The sequence below is a fragment of the Colius striatus genome, chromosome W, assembly GCF_028858725.1.
Source record: "Colius striatus isolate bColStr4 chromosome W, bColStr4.1.hap1, whole genome shotgun sequence".
Taxonomy (NCBI): domain Eukaryota; kingdom Metazoa; phylum Chordata; class Aves; order Coliiformes; family Coliidae; genus Colius; species Colius striatus.
Window position 1 is genome coordinate 5,152,621 of NC_084789.1, and position 12,082 is coordinate 5,164,702.

General features: G+C 47.0%; 1 protein-coding gene across 3 annotated transcripts in view; it reads left to right on the forward strand.

Moving 5' to 3' along the window:
- The first annotated feature begins 4,234 nt into the window (after positions 1–4,234).
- Positions 4,235–12,082, forward strand: part of LOC133628481 (methyl-CpG-binding domain protein 2-like) — a 129,942-nt gene continuing 122,094 nt past the window's right edge. Inside the window, exon 1 of one of the 3 annotated variants that reach the window (XM_062016689.1) lies at positions 4,235–4,661. In XM_062016689.1, coding sequence (XP_061872673.1) covers positions 4,549–4,661 — 113 coding nt within the window. In that variant the 5' untranslated portion in view covers positions 4,235–4,548. The remainder of the gene's footprint in view (positions 4,662–12,082) is intronic. The other 2 variants (XM_062016688.1, XM_062016691.1) reach the window with 2 other exon arrangements.

Below are 12,082 nucleotides of genomic sequence, written 5' to 3' on the forward strand. Positions count from 1 at the left end.
TTTTTGGCTACAGTCTGATAAGTGTTTAACTTATCAGCAAACGATTTGTTTTGATATTGCGATATTACAATTTGACTTTACAAATCACATTGTCAATCTATATGAGTGTTTTAATAACACCTTCTCCTTTTGTTGGAGCTGGTTTCACTGTGCTGTTAACATAATCAATTCTTATCTCCCCCAGCCCACAAGTTCCTTTTCTTTTTCAATAGACAACTTTAATTTTTTTTTTCCTCATTCAGGAATGTTAAGTTGAACTGATACATTTAGTTTATAAAACAATTCTCTCTGTGACACTACATTTATTTTGGCAAGTGACAGGGAGGAGAAAGACACAGACATCAACAAAAAGACCAGTCCCACTTTACTGTTTACGTCAAAATGTCACAGAAAACAAGACAATGCATTCAGCCACCACAAAAAGTCCACTACACTCTGAGCAACAACAACAACAAAAAAAACCAAACCAAAATGACATAACAAAACAACACACGTAATCATTTATATATTATGAAAGTTTTCAGGTGAGCTCACTCGATGTCAATAATTGGATGCTTGGAGACATCAAAATCGAAGGTCCACAAACACACATGCTGCCAAAACTTGTTTCCTCATCTCTTTAGACCACATAAGACAACAGTACTGTATCCTGAGTACCCAACATGTCTTCTCAGCTTCCAACATTCTCCCAATGGACTATCTGGAGGAATGTTCCCAGGACCCTTTTCCTCATCCCTTTTATTTTCCTCAGGCCTGGCACTTCTATTTCCCATACTGAATTCCTGAGACTTTTACTGTCACTTTGTGCTCTGTGCTTTCGCTTCGTCCTTCTCCGTCTGTTTTCCTCGAGGAACAACAGAACCGCAGATTCGGACTCCGCACTCACTTCATACCTGTTGTACGTCTCAAGCACACATACGCACACATAAAGTCTCTCAGAATGCCCCATCCAGGTAATACTTAACTGTCAATTTTCTTACCTTGGATACCCGACCACTAAAGTAATACTTAATAGTCAATTGTCATGGTTTGACATGACAGCCTTTTCTGGTAAGGGAGAAGGGGCTGTAAAGATGGCTCCTGTAAGAAGTTGCTCACAACTCTCCCCAGCTCTGAGCCAGACCCACTTCTGGGGCTGAGCCAATTAGACGCCTCCACGATCACTTTTTAAGAAGAAGCTGGAAGGAGAGGTTTCTTCTTTCTTCTTCTTTCTTCTTCTGCCCCTTCTTTTTCTTCTGGCTGGTGGTGGTGCAAGGAGTAGGAACAGGGACAGAAACAACCATGCAGACTCCAAGGTCAGTGATGAAAGAGAGGAGGAGGTAGAGATATCAGGAGCAGTGAGTTGGGTCCGGGAAGAAAGGAGGGATGGGGGAGGGAGATCTTAAAGTGCTGGTTGTAATTCTCTCATCATCCTACTCCCTTTTTGCTTTTATTCCGTTCTGTTTCTTGTAGAATAAACTTTCCTACTTTCCTCTCTAAGTCGAGTACTGGAGTCTGTTTTGCCCTCGCTGCCCTTGTCTTAATCCACAACAACCTTGCTTATGTTTTTACTCCTATTTCGCTGGGGCCTCTGCCATCCTGAGGGTGGGGGTGAATGGGGGCACCGAGCGAGAGACTGTCATGGATGGTGCTGCTGCGCTAGCTGGGCCAAACCACGACACAATTTTCTTACCTTGGTCCATGCACAGTTTCCTGGTCGATATGATCGTGTCTACTATTCCTATCCTTCCCCTCTGTGGTTCACTAGGTCTGCCTTCAAAACTTGATCTCAGGATTCGGTCAGTCTCCTCTGGAACCCCTGTCGATGATCCACGAGACGGTTGAAATGATCCACGAGACGGTTGAAATCAACGGGACATGTCTTGCCATCCTTCAAGGATGGAGGTCCCCCAAGAAGACGACTTAGGATCCCGGATGAGCCCCCATCTATAAGAAACAAAACAAGTTTTCTCACGAAAGACTCAGGTCAGACTCTGCAGTGAAACATTTTTATTAAGTGTTCTTGCATGAGTGGGTGTCCTAGCTAGTAGGCACACCTGATAGATACAATATTTGGCTTTTTCTTCCCTATCCTGGCCACAAGGTTTCCCCATTGATTAGGTACTCCAAGATTTACAATCCCTCAGGGGATGTCTGGTTCTTGTATCTTATCACCCATTCCCCCACAGCCCTAAGATTTAAGACTCTAGTTAACATTACAAAGAAACAGATAACAGTCTTAAGGTCAGTCAACTGGTTAACACTAAACAGAAACAAATAATGGTAAAAATTATTTGTCCTATTTTTTTTTCTCTATTCCTGCAAAACCAACATCAATATTTCTTACACTCATGAACAGCTATTACAAGAAGAATGTAAAATGTACAAGTTTTATACTAATTCTAGCACTGCATTAAATCTGGGATTACTTAGGAGTTTGTCATCCATAGTAACTTAGCTTACTACTAAATGCTCCTGTTTTCAGAGTGTCAGTTTTATTTGGTTTTTACAGACCTGTTCTAAGACATGGATTTACTGTTACAATATCCTTCACAGTGGAACACCGAAACTCCTTTTTAATGTATTTCTCCCACTAAGATAGCTCTATCAGTTACCCACCTTCCGCTGGGGTGGCCAAGGAAGATGGTAAATCACCATCAAACAAATGGAAAACCCCGCTAACCTGAAAAGTTAAAAAAGTAAAATACTACTTCTTTTTTTTAATGGTTTGTATTTCTCTAAGCTGAAAAAAAGCCGACCCATTTAGTTGATGTGGCTCAAATGAAACCCAAATCTATTTCTGGGTACTGTTTTGGGAGGAGGTGTTTTTAATGTCTGCTGAGGTCTCTTGTTCCAAGGGGAGAAGCAAAGTGATTACCAATAGGATAACAGAAATAATTAAAGCATAAACAGAGCAGGCAGGGCCATGGATGCCGAAGAGAGGCTCTCCCCCCCCTCACGGCGTCCACGAGGAACTCGCATTCCTTTTCCTCGGGTGGCAGGGACACGCTTCGTGCTCGCCGCCCCCCCCCCCCCCCCCCCCCCCAGCTTCCACCTTTTGATGCCGGCGGGGTTGCTCCGCCTTTCTCGCTCCAGGCGTGTGCCCGATCCGCGCAGCCCCTGCCCGGGGAAGAACGAAGGGCTCCAAAGCGGAGCAGGCCGCGCTCGGTGACAGCAGGCCGCCGCTCCCCTTAGCACCCGGCGTCATTGCTCCCCGCCCCGCCGCCGCCGCAGCTCGGGGCCCGCGCTCACGCTGTGGGCCTCCTCATCCTTCTCCGTGAACATGGAAGGGCTCCATGCCACCTCAGTGCTGACTCATGGGCCACCGCAGAGCCGCTCCCTGCGCCCGCCGGGGCCGGGGCCGGCCGTGCTTCCGCAGCGTCTTTCGCGCTGCGCCCGCCCCGCAGAGGAGGGCGGCCGGCCGGCCGGGATTCGCCGAGCAGATGCTAGCGCCGCGGCGGGTGAGGACTGGGGCCTCCGCTGGCCGCCTGCGAGGTCGCCGAGCCCAGTGCCCCGGGGGACTCCGCGGGCAGGCGGGCGGGTCTGAGGACGCGGGGGCTTCGGGAGATGCAGCCCCTTGGTTGTGCGATGTGGGCTTTGCGCTGTGGGGCTCCGTGACGGGTATCCAACGGGGAGTTCGTCGGTGCCAAGTCAGCGTCGTGTCGTGGGAAACCTCCCCGAGCTCGGCAGAGCCCGCGGGTCTCAGGAGCGAGCGGCACCTCTGAGGGCTGTCAGCCTGGTGAGGGGATGGTGGCGTGGCGGTTAGAATGTGGAGGACACAAATAAACTGAACGGTGGGGGTTCCAGGGAAGTGTTTTGTTCATGGACACTTTGGAAAAGAAAATGGGCAAATTCGGGTTTATGGTAGAAAAGGTTTGTTGGTTCCCCTGTCCCGATGTGTCCCGAGGCCGCAACATGTCCCCACATCTGCTGAGCATGGCTCTCTCACGCCGTAGGACAAACTGGACGCAACGAACAGTTTCCTCCTGCCCCTGACGGCTCCGTTCCGCCCTGGGCTTCCCCCAGCCGCCGCCGCCGGAGAGCCCGAGCCCTCCCGGTGCCGCTCCCGCTGGTAGGACGTCCTGAGGTTCCCGGAGATGCCGGCGATGGCAGCCAGTGCCCGTTACCCGGGCACGCTACGGCATTGGCACCGCCGCAGCCACTCTGTCCCGCCTACGGCTCTCTCTATGGTCGGCAGGATTGGCCGCTCTGGCCTCTCTAGGCCGCGCCGCGCCCCGCTTGGAGGGCCGCTGACACGGATTCCAGGGCGCGGGCGCCGGGCGAGCGCTCCGCTGGCTGCGCGCGCAGCCCGCGTCCCTGGCCCGCCATCACCAGGGGGTCCCGGCCCCGGCAGTGTCCGGGAACAATAAAGCTCTTGTTGCGAGCGCCAGGGGCTGGGTGTCGGGCGAGCACCTTTCCCGCTCATTCTTCCTCCTCCTCCTCCTCCTCCTCCTCCTCCTCCTCCTCCTCCTCCTCCTCCTCCTCCTCCTCCTCCTCCGCCTCCGCCTCCGCCTCCGCCGCCGCCGCCGCCGCCGCCACTGCCGCCGCTTCGGGCCCTGCGCCCGGTGCATGGAGAAACAGGGCAGGATGGATTGCCCCGCGCTGCCCCCGGGCTGGAAGAAGGAAGAGGTGATCCGCAAGTCGGGCCTCAGCGCCGGAAAGAGCGATGTCTACTATTTCAGGTACGTGCCAGCGGGGCGGACCGGCCCATGACAGTCCGCTCCCCCGGCGGGACGGTGCTGGCCCGGGCAGGGACCAGCGCCAGTGCTCCTCTGCTTCCATCCCACCGTCGTCACCCCCCGGCCCCGCACCCCGGTGCTGCCACCTGCTCCCCGAGCTGCCCTGTCAGGGGACTAGTCCCCTCCCGCCACTCGCCTGTCAGGGGCCGCGGAGGGTCCCCGATCTCACCGCCGGCCGGCCTGTCAGAGGGCCGGACCCGTCCTGTCGCTCGCTTGTCAGGAAGCCGTCGCTCCCCTCTCTCCGCCTCTCGCCTGCTAGGGGGCGGTTGAGGGGATCGGTCCACTCCCGCCTGTCAGGGAACGGTACCCGCCCGCCGCCGCCGCCTGCCTGTCAGAGGGTCGATGTTCTCCCGCCATGGCTCCCCCGCCTTACTGTCAGGGAGATGAGGCCAGTACCTTCCTGCCATGGCTCCCCTGCCAAAGAGATGAGCCCGGTGCTCTCCTGCTGCCTCTTGTCAGGGGCCTCTGGGTGGTCGGGGCCGGTTCCCCTCCCACCGCCGCCCGCCTGACAGGGGCCGTGGTGGGGAGCGGCCCTCTTGGCCGCGCTGAGAGGAGGGGGCAGATTGGCGTCTTTCCTCGGGCAGAGCCCCGAAGCAGCTCAGTCCCGGGCACGGCGGCGGGGCTCGGAGAAAGGCGTCCGCGGGCGGGCTGGAGGCCAGCCCCCCCCCTTCCCCCTCACCAGAGCTGCTTCTGCCGCGTGTGCCGCGGACTTCCGTGCCCCGCTCTCGGGAGGAGCCGCCGGTTCTTTGTAGCGATGCTCCGTGGTTCCCTGCCAGCGCAGGGCAGGCTGGCCGCAGGGCTGACAGAGAGCTTGTAAGGAGCCCCTCAGCCTGGTTTTCCTTTGGGAGAGGAATGCCAATGCTGCTGCATGCTGGCACATGCCAACCCTCCTGAGCCCAGATCCAGTAGAGCAGGATCAGCCAAAAGAGAACAGCCTCCTGCAATTGAACTAAGTCAGAGTTGCCATAATCTATGCCCAAGACGTCCTACGAAAATAGTTAGGTCATCAGCGGGGAAAACATATGCCACATTGAATTAATTAGGAAGCTTACCATTAGGAACAACAGTTGAAATGTTGATGAAGTTAAGGAGAAGTCTTTGCCTCTGCTAAATGTTTTCATTATTACTGCACAGGTTATAGTAAAACCAAGAGAAGCAACAGCAGCCGCAACCTAATTTTGTTTCACCCTTCTGCTTGCTTTCAGAAACTGAAAAGGTAGTTCTTTTTTCAAGGCAGAAATCAAATAAACTCTTAAGTCTTACTCTTAAGCCATGCCTCTGTCAGTCCAGCCTGCCGCACAGCAGAGGAAGCTGTTTGCTGCAACAGCTAACCTCTTACTGACATCACTTCTATTCAATGTGCATCTGATGAACTATACCTGAAACCTCTCCTTCATATCGCTGTTTCCAAGCAGACATAGCAGTCTCCTTTTGTTGCAGTGATTGGACTCAGTCTTTCTGCGGCCCAGCCTGAGAAATTGTGCTCTTTCTAATGGAAAAGGCATTTTCTGTCAGTGTTAAATATAGATGGTTGCCTCATCACATGTTGCTGCTAAAGAAAATGAAATGTCTGTCAAAAGGATCAGTAGATGTGGAGGAGGAACGTTGATTTTCTCATGAGCTTTGTGAATGAATCCAATTGAAAACATTTTTTAGACAAGTTCTGATTTTGTCTTACTGTCTTTATCTGACTTGCGCTCCCAACCATATGCTAATATTTCCGCAGATGACTAGGTAGCATCTGGCATTGCTATCTGTCTCTCTGCCTTGCCTTTCTGCAGTGCTGCCTCCTGAAGCCTGTCTCAACAACCACTCTTGAGCCTACAATAGGGATCCTGTTTTCAGGATGGGTCCTGGTTTTCTGCAAATTGCTAAACTGACCTTTCTGCATAGGCTTATTCTTTCTAGAATTCAATGCCAGGCTTTTCTCAAGTCAGATGGTCACTGCTGACTATGTTGGAATATATTTACCATAGAAGGCACAAGCGACTCATCTCTGCTCAGAATGACCTGTTTTCAAAACACTTGAGTTCATCCACATTTGTCCCATCAGAATGTAGGGATGTCAGTGTTTTATGCATTACAGATCCTTAATTAAACTATGAAAACATGGGAAAAATGCACTAAGTTCTAGTATTTCCAGGTTTTAGTTTTTACTTTGCAAAGAATGATCTGCAACCTCATTAAGTTCATTAAGGCAACTTAGTTAGCTGAGTAAAAACCTGAAGTTCATGTTTCTATGATTTCTTAAGGCTAGAAAAAAAGCCAAAAGGGATTAGACAAAACTTCATTTGCTGTGATAGTCTAAATAATAACAATAGTAATTAAGAACAAGTCTTACAAGGTCAATATGTGTTGCAATCGACCTTATTTACATTTTGAAATGTGCTTGATAGTATTTTAACATGCCATGCTGTAGGAAGATGTTAAGCAATTGCTCAGATAAAGTAAACTGCTTCAAGTAGTTTCAGGTAGGATGCTTTTTGTCCCTCTTCACATATATCCAGGAGTCTTCTGACCTTCATGATTATCATAAAAAAAGCTTTTGAAAGAGGAGTGTAGTGGAAAGACTTCACAAATACTGCCCTAGATCAAAACCTGACTTTTGAGGTTACCCCCTTCTCTGTAATGATCTGAGCCTTCATCCTTCAGATTTTGCTGCTGCTGTTGCCTAAAACCCCGTTAAGAAACTCTTTAACACAATTTCTAGGGAAGATACAAGACTAACCTGCTCATCAGTAATTCTAGAATTCTGTCTTTTTAATGTGGGAAAGTGGTAGGAATAAATGTTTGAAATTTTAGGCCACCTTCCAGCATGGTTAGCAGTGATGCCAAACAACTGCAAAATTGAAACAAAAAACTTACCAGGCAAGCCATAGCTTAGAGTTTGTTGATTTCAATACAGGCTTAGAAAAATAGTCATTTATGTCTAGAGAAATAACTTCTGTTTGGTAACAGGACTACTTCTGTACAACCAAAGTGAAACAAATAAAAAAATGGTTTTACAGCTGCAGGCAGGACAGGCATAGGAAATTTATCTTTTTCTTTCTTTCTTTTCATTCTCTTATAACTATGAGGCAGATTTCAGCACTGCTATATTTAAAACAAATGAAGAACTGTTTTGATCCAGTAAGAGCAGACTAAATACATTCAAAAGAGTTATGTCAGTCTAGTTCCCTTGAAAAAAAAAGTTGATAAATGCTACATTGTTAAAGTATGTAGTTGGGTACAAACTGGGTTTTGGTTTGTGTGCCTTACACAGATTAATATTCCCTAAAAGCCTACACAGTCAGGATTTAGCATGACCAAGAGTAATGCCACACTTTTTTGGCAATTGTACAACATTGGCAAAAATGTACATTAGACTTTAAGTTTGTCCATCTTCAGTTTGTACAACTTCCAATTGCTTAATTTTATACAAACTGAAGAAATAAATTTCCATGCATGTCTTGATTTGACGGTAGTAGACTTGCATGGGTGACACCAGAAATGACTAGCAGAATCCTTATTAATAGTGATGGAGAAAAATCTAATTCTTCTGGAGCCGAGCTTGAGGGGGAGAGAATGACTATATTTAGTAATATAAACTTATTTGATCTAGGGAACAGTGCATTAAAAATGTTGATACTGAATGTAGGATAAATGCAAAACCAGCACAGCATTCTCAGCAGAAATTCTTGGTTTAGATTTTAATCAGCACCTCAGGTAATTTCCTGGGAGGTTGTTATGTGCTGTGGGTCTGGTGTGCGATGCCTATAGCTGGAGTGTGAGTGGCAGTGAATACAGATGTTCTGTATCAAGGTTAAAGTATGTTCACAGTGATAATGAGACAGATTACTAAATTCAGAAGATTACAATGGTGCTGAGACAACACAGTGTTCTTTGGAATCAGTTTGAGGTATGTAGCAACCTCCAGAAATATACATGATCTTTTCTAGTTTAAAGATGGTAGGGATTCTCTTCCTGACCATCTTGCCTGTGCTATAAAGTGAATGCTCAACTTACAGCAAAGGTGACCTGGAAAATACTTTTTGTTGATTGTCAAGAATAAGAAGTCCTCTTTCTGAATGGCTTGTCTGTCTTTGCTACGATGTCCTTTATAATGTCCTCCCTGTATCTGCAGAGTGATAATCTAAGAGTATCCTTTCACTTTGTCTACGGATATGTAAGGCTCTACATCTGATTTTCCTTTTAAATCAAACTGCTCTGCTTGTATGAACTGTATTTCCAATTTGTCATAACTGTTGTTATCTTATTGTAATCAAAGTTATCTGAGAAACTGTACCTACACACGGAGCATTTTTTAAGTGACTCTCCTAGTAGTGACCTATTTGTGTAAGGCCTAATACCATAGTAAATTGACATTGTGATTTTTTTCAGTATTATTTATTCGGTGTACTATGAGATACAGTCTAGAGAAGAGGAGACTGAGGGGGGATCTCATTAATATTTACAAGTATATAAATGGTGGGTGTCAGGAGGTTGGGGCATCCCTTTTTTCTGCTGTATCTAGTGACTGGACAAGAGGTAATGGGATGAAGCTGGAACACAAAAGGTCCCATTTAAATATAAGAAAAAAGTATTTTACTGTGAGGGTGAAGGAGCACTGGAACAGGCTACCCAGGGAGCTTGTGGAGTCTCCTTCTTTGAAGGTCTTCAAGACCCACCTGGACATGTTCCTATGCAACCTGACCTAGGTGGACCTGCTTCTGCAAGGAGGTTGGACTCTTTAATTGATCTCTAAAGGTCCCTTCCAACTCCTACCATTCTATGATTCTATAGTAGGGGATGCTGCTGTCCTGCCAAAAAGCTCAGTCATGCTTCCAAAGTCTATGAAAGTCTGAGCAGAGTGGGAATTTTGAATGTGAGTATCTCAGCTCCTGTTTTCTTCACACCTTCTTTTTGTCAGTAAAATTCCTTTAGTGCATATAACCCCCTAGAGCATTTACCAGTTACAAAATGTTTTCTTAAACTCTGGCATGAAATTACTTCTTTCACAGAAGCAGCAGCAGCAAGGTAATATTCTGTTTTGATGAATTTATCCTTCATGGGAAAAAAGCAAGCAAGAACTACTCTTTTTCTAGCCAAGATTAAAAAAGCCAAGTAGCCAACACTCTAATAGACTGTTAAGTTTAACTACAAAAGCTTTTTTAGTATAGGTGTACCCACGGGGCAAACAGACAGCCCTTTGAAGTTTGTTTTTTGGTTTGACAGTAAGATAAATGCCAGAGAGTTTCCAGTGAGAGTAGACTTAGTTTAATTCTGTGCGCTTTTTTTTTAAGGATTTTTTTTTAGAGAGTGTTGTGGTTTGGCCCAGCTAGCACAGAAGCAGCACATCAGTCTTTTGCTCAGTGCGCCCCCATTCACTCCCACCCTTGTTATGATGGCAGAGGCCCCAGCGAAATGGAAGGAAAAAGATAACCAAGTTTTTTGTGGATTGAGACAAGGGCAGGGAGGGCTCACTGCCAATTATGGTTCCGGGCAAAACAGACTCCAGTACTCAGAGAGGAAAGTAGGAAAGTTTATTCTACTACCTACAAGAAACAAAATAGAATAAAAGTAAAAAGGGAGTAGGATGATGAGAAAATTACAACCAGCACTTTAAGATCTCCCTCCTCCATCCTTCCTTTCTTCCCGGGACCAGCTCACTGCTCCCAATATCTCTACCTCCTCCCTCCTCAACAGCTCAGGGGGGCAGGGAATGGGGGATGTGGTCAGTCTCTCACAGATGGGGTCTGCCGCTTCTCTCTTCTCAAATGAGGATGACTGCTAGCATTCTTCCTCTGCTCTGATACAAGGTTCCTCCCCTGGGACACAGTCCTTAACAAACATCTCTGGTGTGAGTTCTTCCCAGCAGCTATGGCTTCTGCTGATACAGGGTGCGTCCCATGGGATGCAGTCCTTAACGAATATCTCTGGCGTGGATTCTTCTCCACGGTTGCAGCTTCTGCAGATACAGGGTCCCTCTCTTGGGACATGGCGTCTTCTGGGCATAATTTTAATGAGCTTATTTATTGTGGGTTCTTCCTCACAGTTACAGCTTCTGTGAATATTGGGTCCCTTCCACGGTACATGGCCTCCTCCGGCGATAGTCACTTCCCCTGGCGTGGGGCCTTTAACAAAGTGAGTCACTGCTTCTGGCACAGGATTTTTAGCAAAATGAGTTTGCCTCTGGTCCGGGGTCTGTTTTAGCAAAATGGGTCTCTGCCCTTTATGCGGCGTCTTTAACAAAATGCAAACAAATCTCAGTTTCACCAGTCCTCTCCATAGAATGTATGGGAGTCTCTGCTCCAGCACATCTCCTCCTCTCTTCCCTCACTGATCTTGGAGTCTGCATGGTTGTTTTTCTTACTCTTTCTACTCTTTGCACCAGCACCAGCTGGAAAAGAAGAAGGAGTAGAAGAAGGAAGAAACAGGAAAAAGAAACAGGAAGAAGCCTCCTCTTCTGGCTTCTTCTTAAAAAGTGATCATGGAGGCATCTAATTGGCTCAGCCCCAACAGTAGGTCTGGTTCAGAGCTGGGGAGAGTTTCGAGCAACTACTTACAGGAGCCATCTTTACAGCCCCTTCCCCCTTACCAGAAAAGGCTGTCATGTCAAACCGTGACAGGGCGACCTTTGTCTTTAAAGGTGAACAAGTCCTGAGTGATGCTTAATTGTTCTTATGTTATACATAGGCTTATTGGCTTTTTGTTTCCAAAGGTAATTAGAGCATAGAACAAGTCCTAATAGTGAGGTCTAAATTTTAAGAATGTGCATCATTTTCTGTGCAAGAAAGAAATTACTGCCATTAGCTGCTTGTAATTTTTTAGTGCTGCTCCTATTATCTCTTTTTTTCTGCAGTGCCCCTACTTCAAGGGCTGACTTTCATTGAGGACAATTTTCAGTTGCTATCTTTTCCTTCTCCTTACTGCTCATAATTGTACTGTTTTTCTAAACTTAACTGTAAACTAACCCAAGGCCAGTGATAATAATAAACATGTTAGCCCATGTTTTCTTGTGTAGGCTTTCTCTGATCATCTTTAGGTTTTAATTGGGATATTTGATCTGTCTTTTGTTTTGCCTGTTGGAAGGAGAACGTTAAAAAAAAGATTCAGTGAAACAGGTGTTATTTTGTTTCCATGGCTCAATTACTTGCACTGATCTCTGAAAATGCATGGTAACAATCTCCCCTACATTCATTGGGGGCAGCATGGGGAATGTTCTCTGAGCCATGCTGCCTAATAGGGTCTTAGTATGTAAAATTGTATATTTTTTTTAATAGGATGAGTTCATCCCTGTACTGAATTATAATAGTGATTATTACGAGTTATAGTGGTAACTCTGACTTCATTTTATGAGGGCACGATGAATCAGTCCTGGGTCC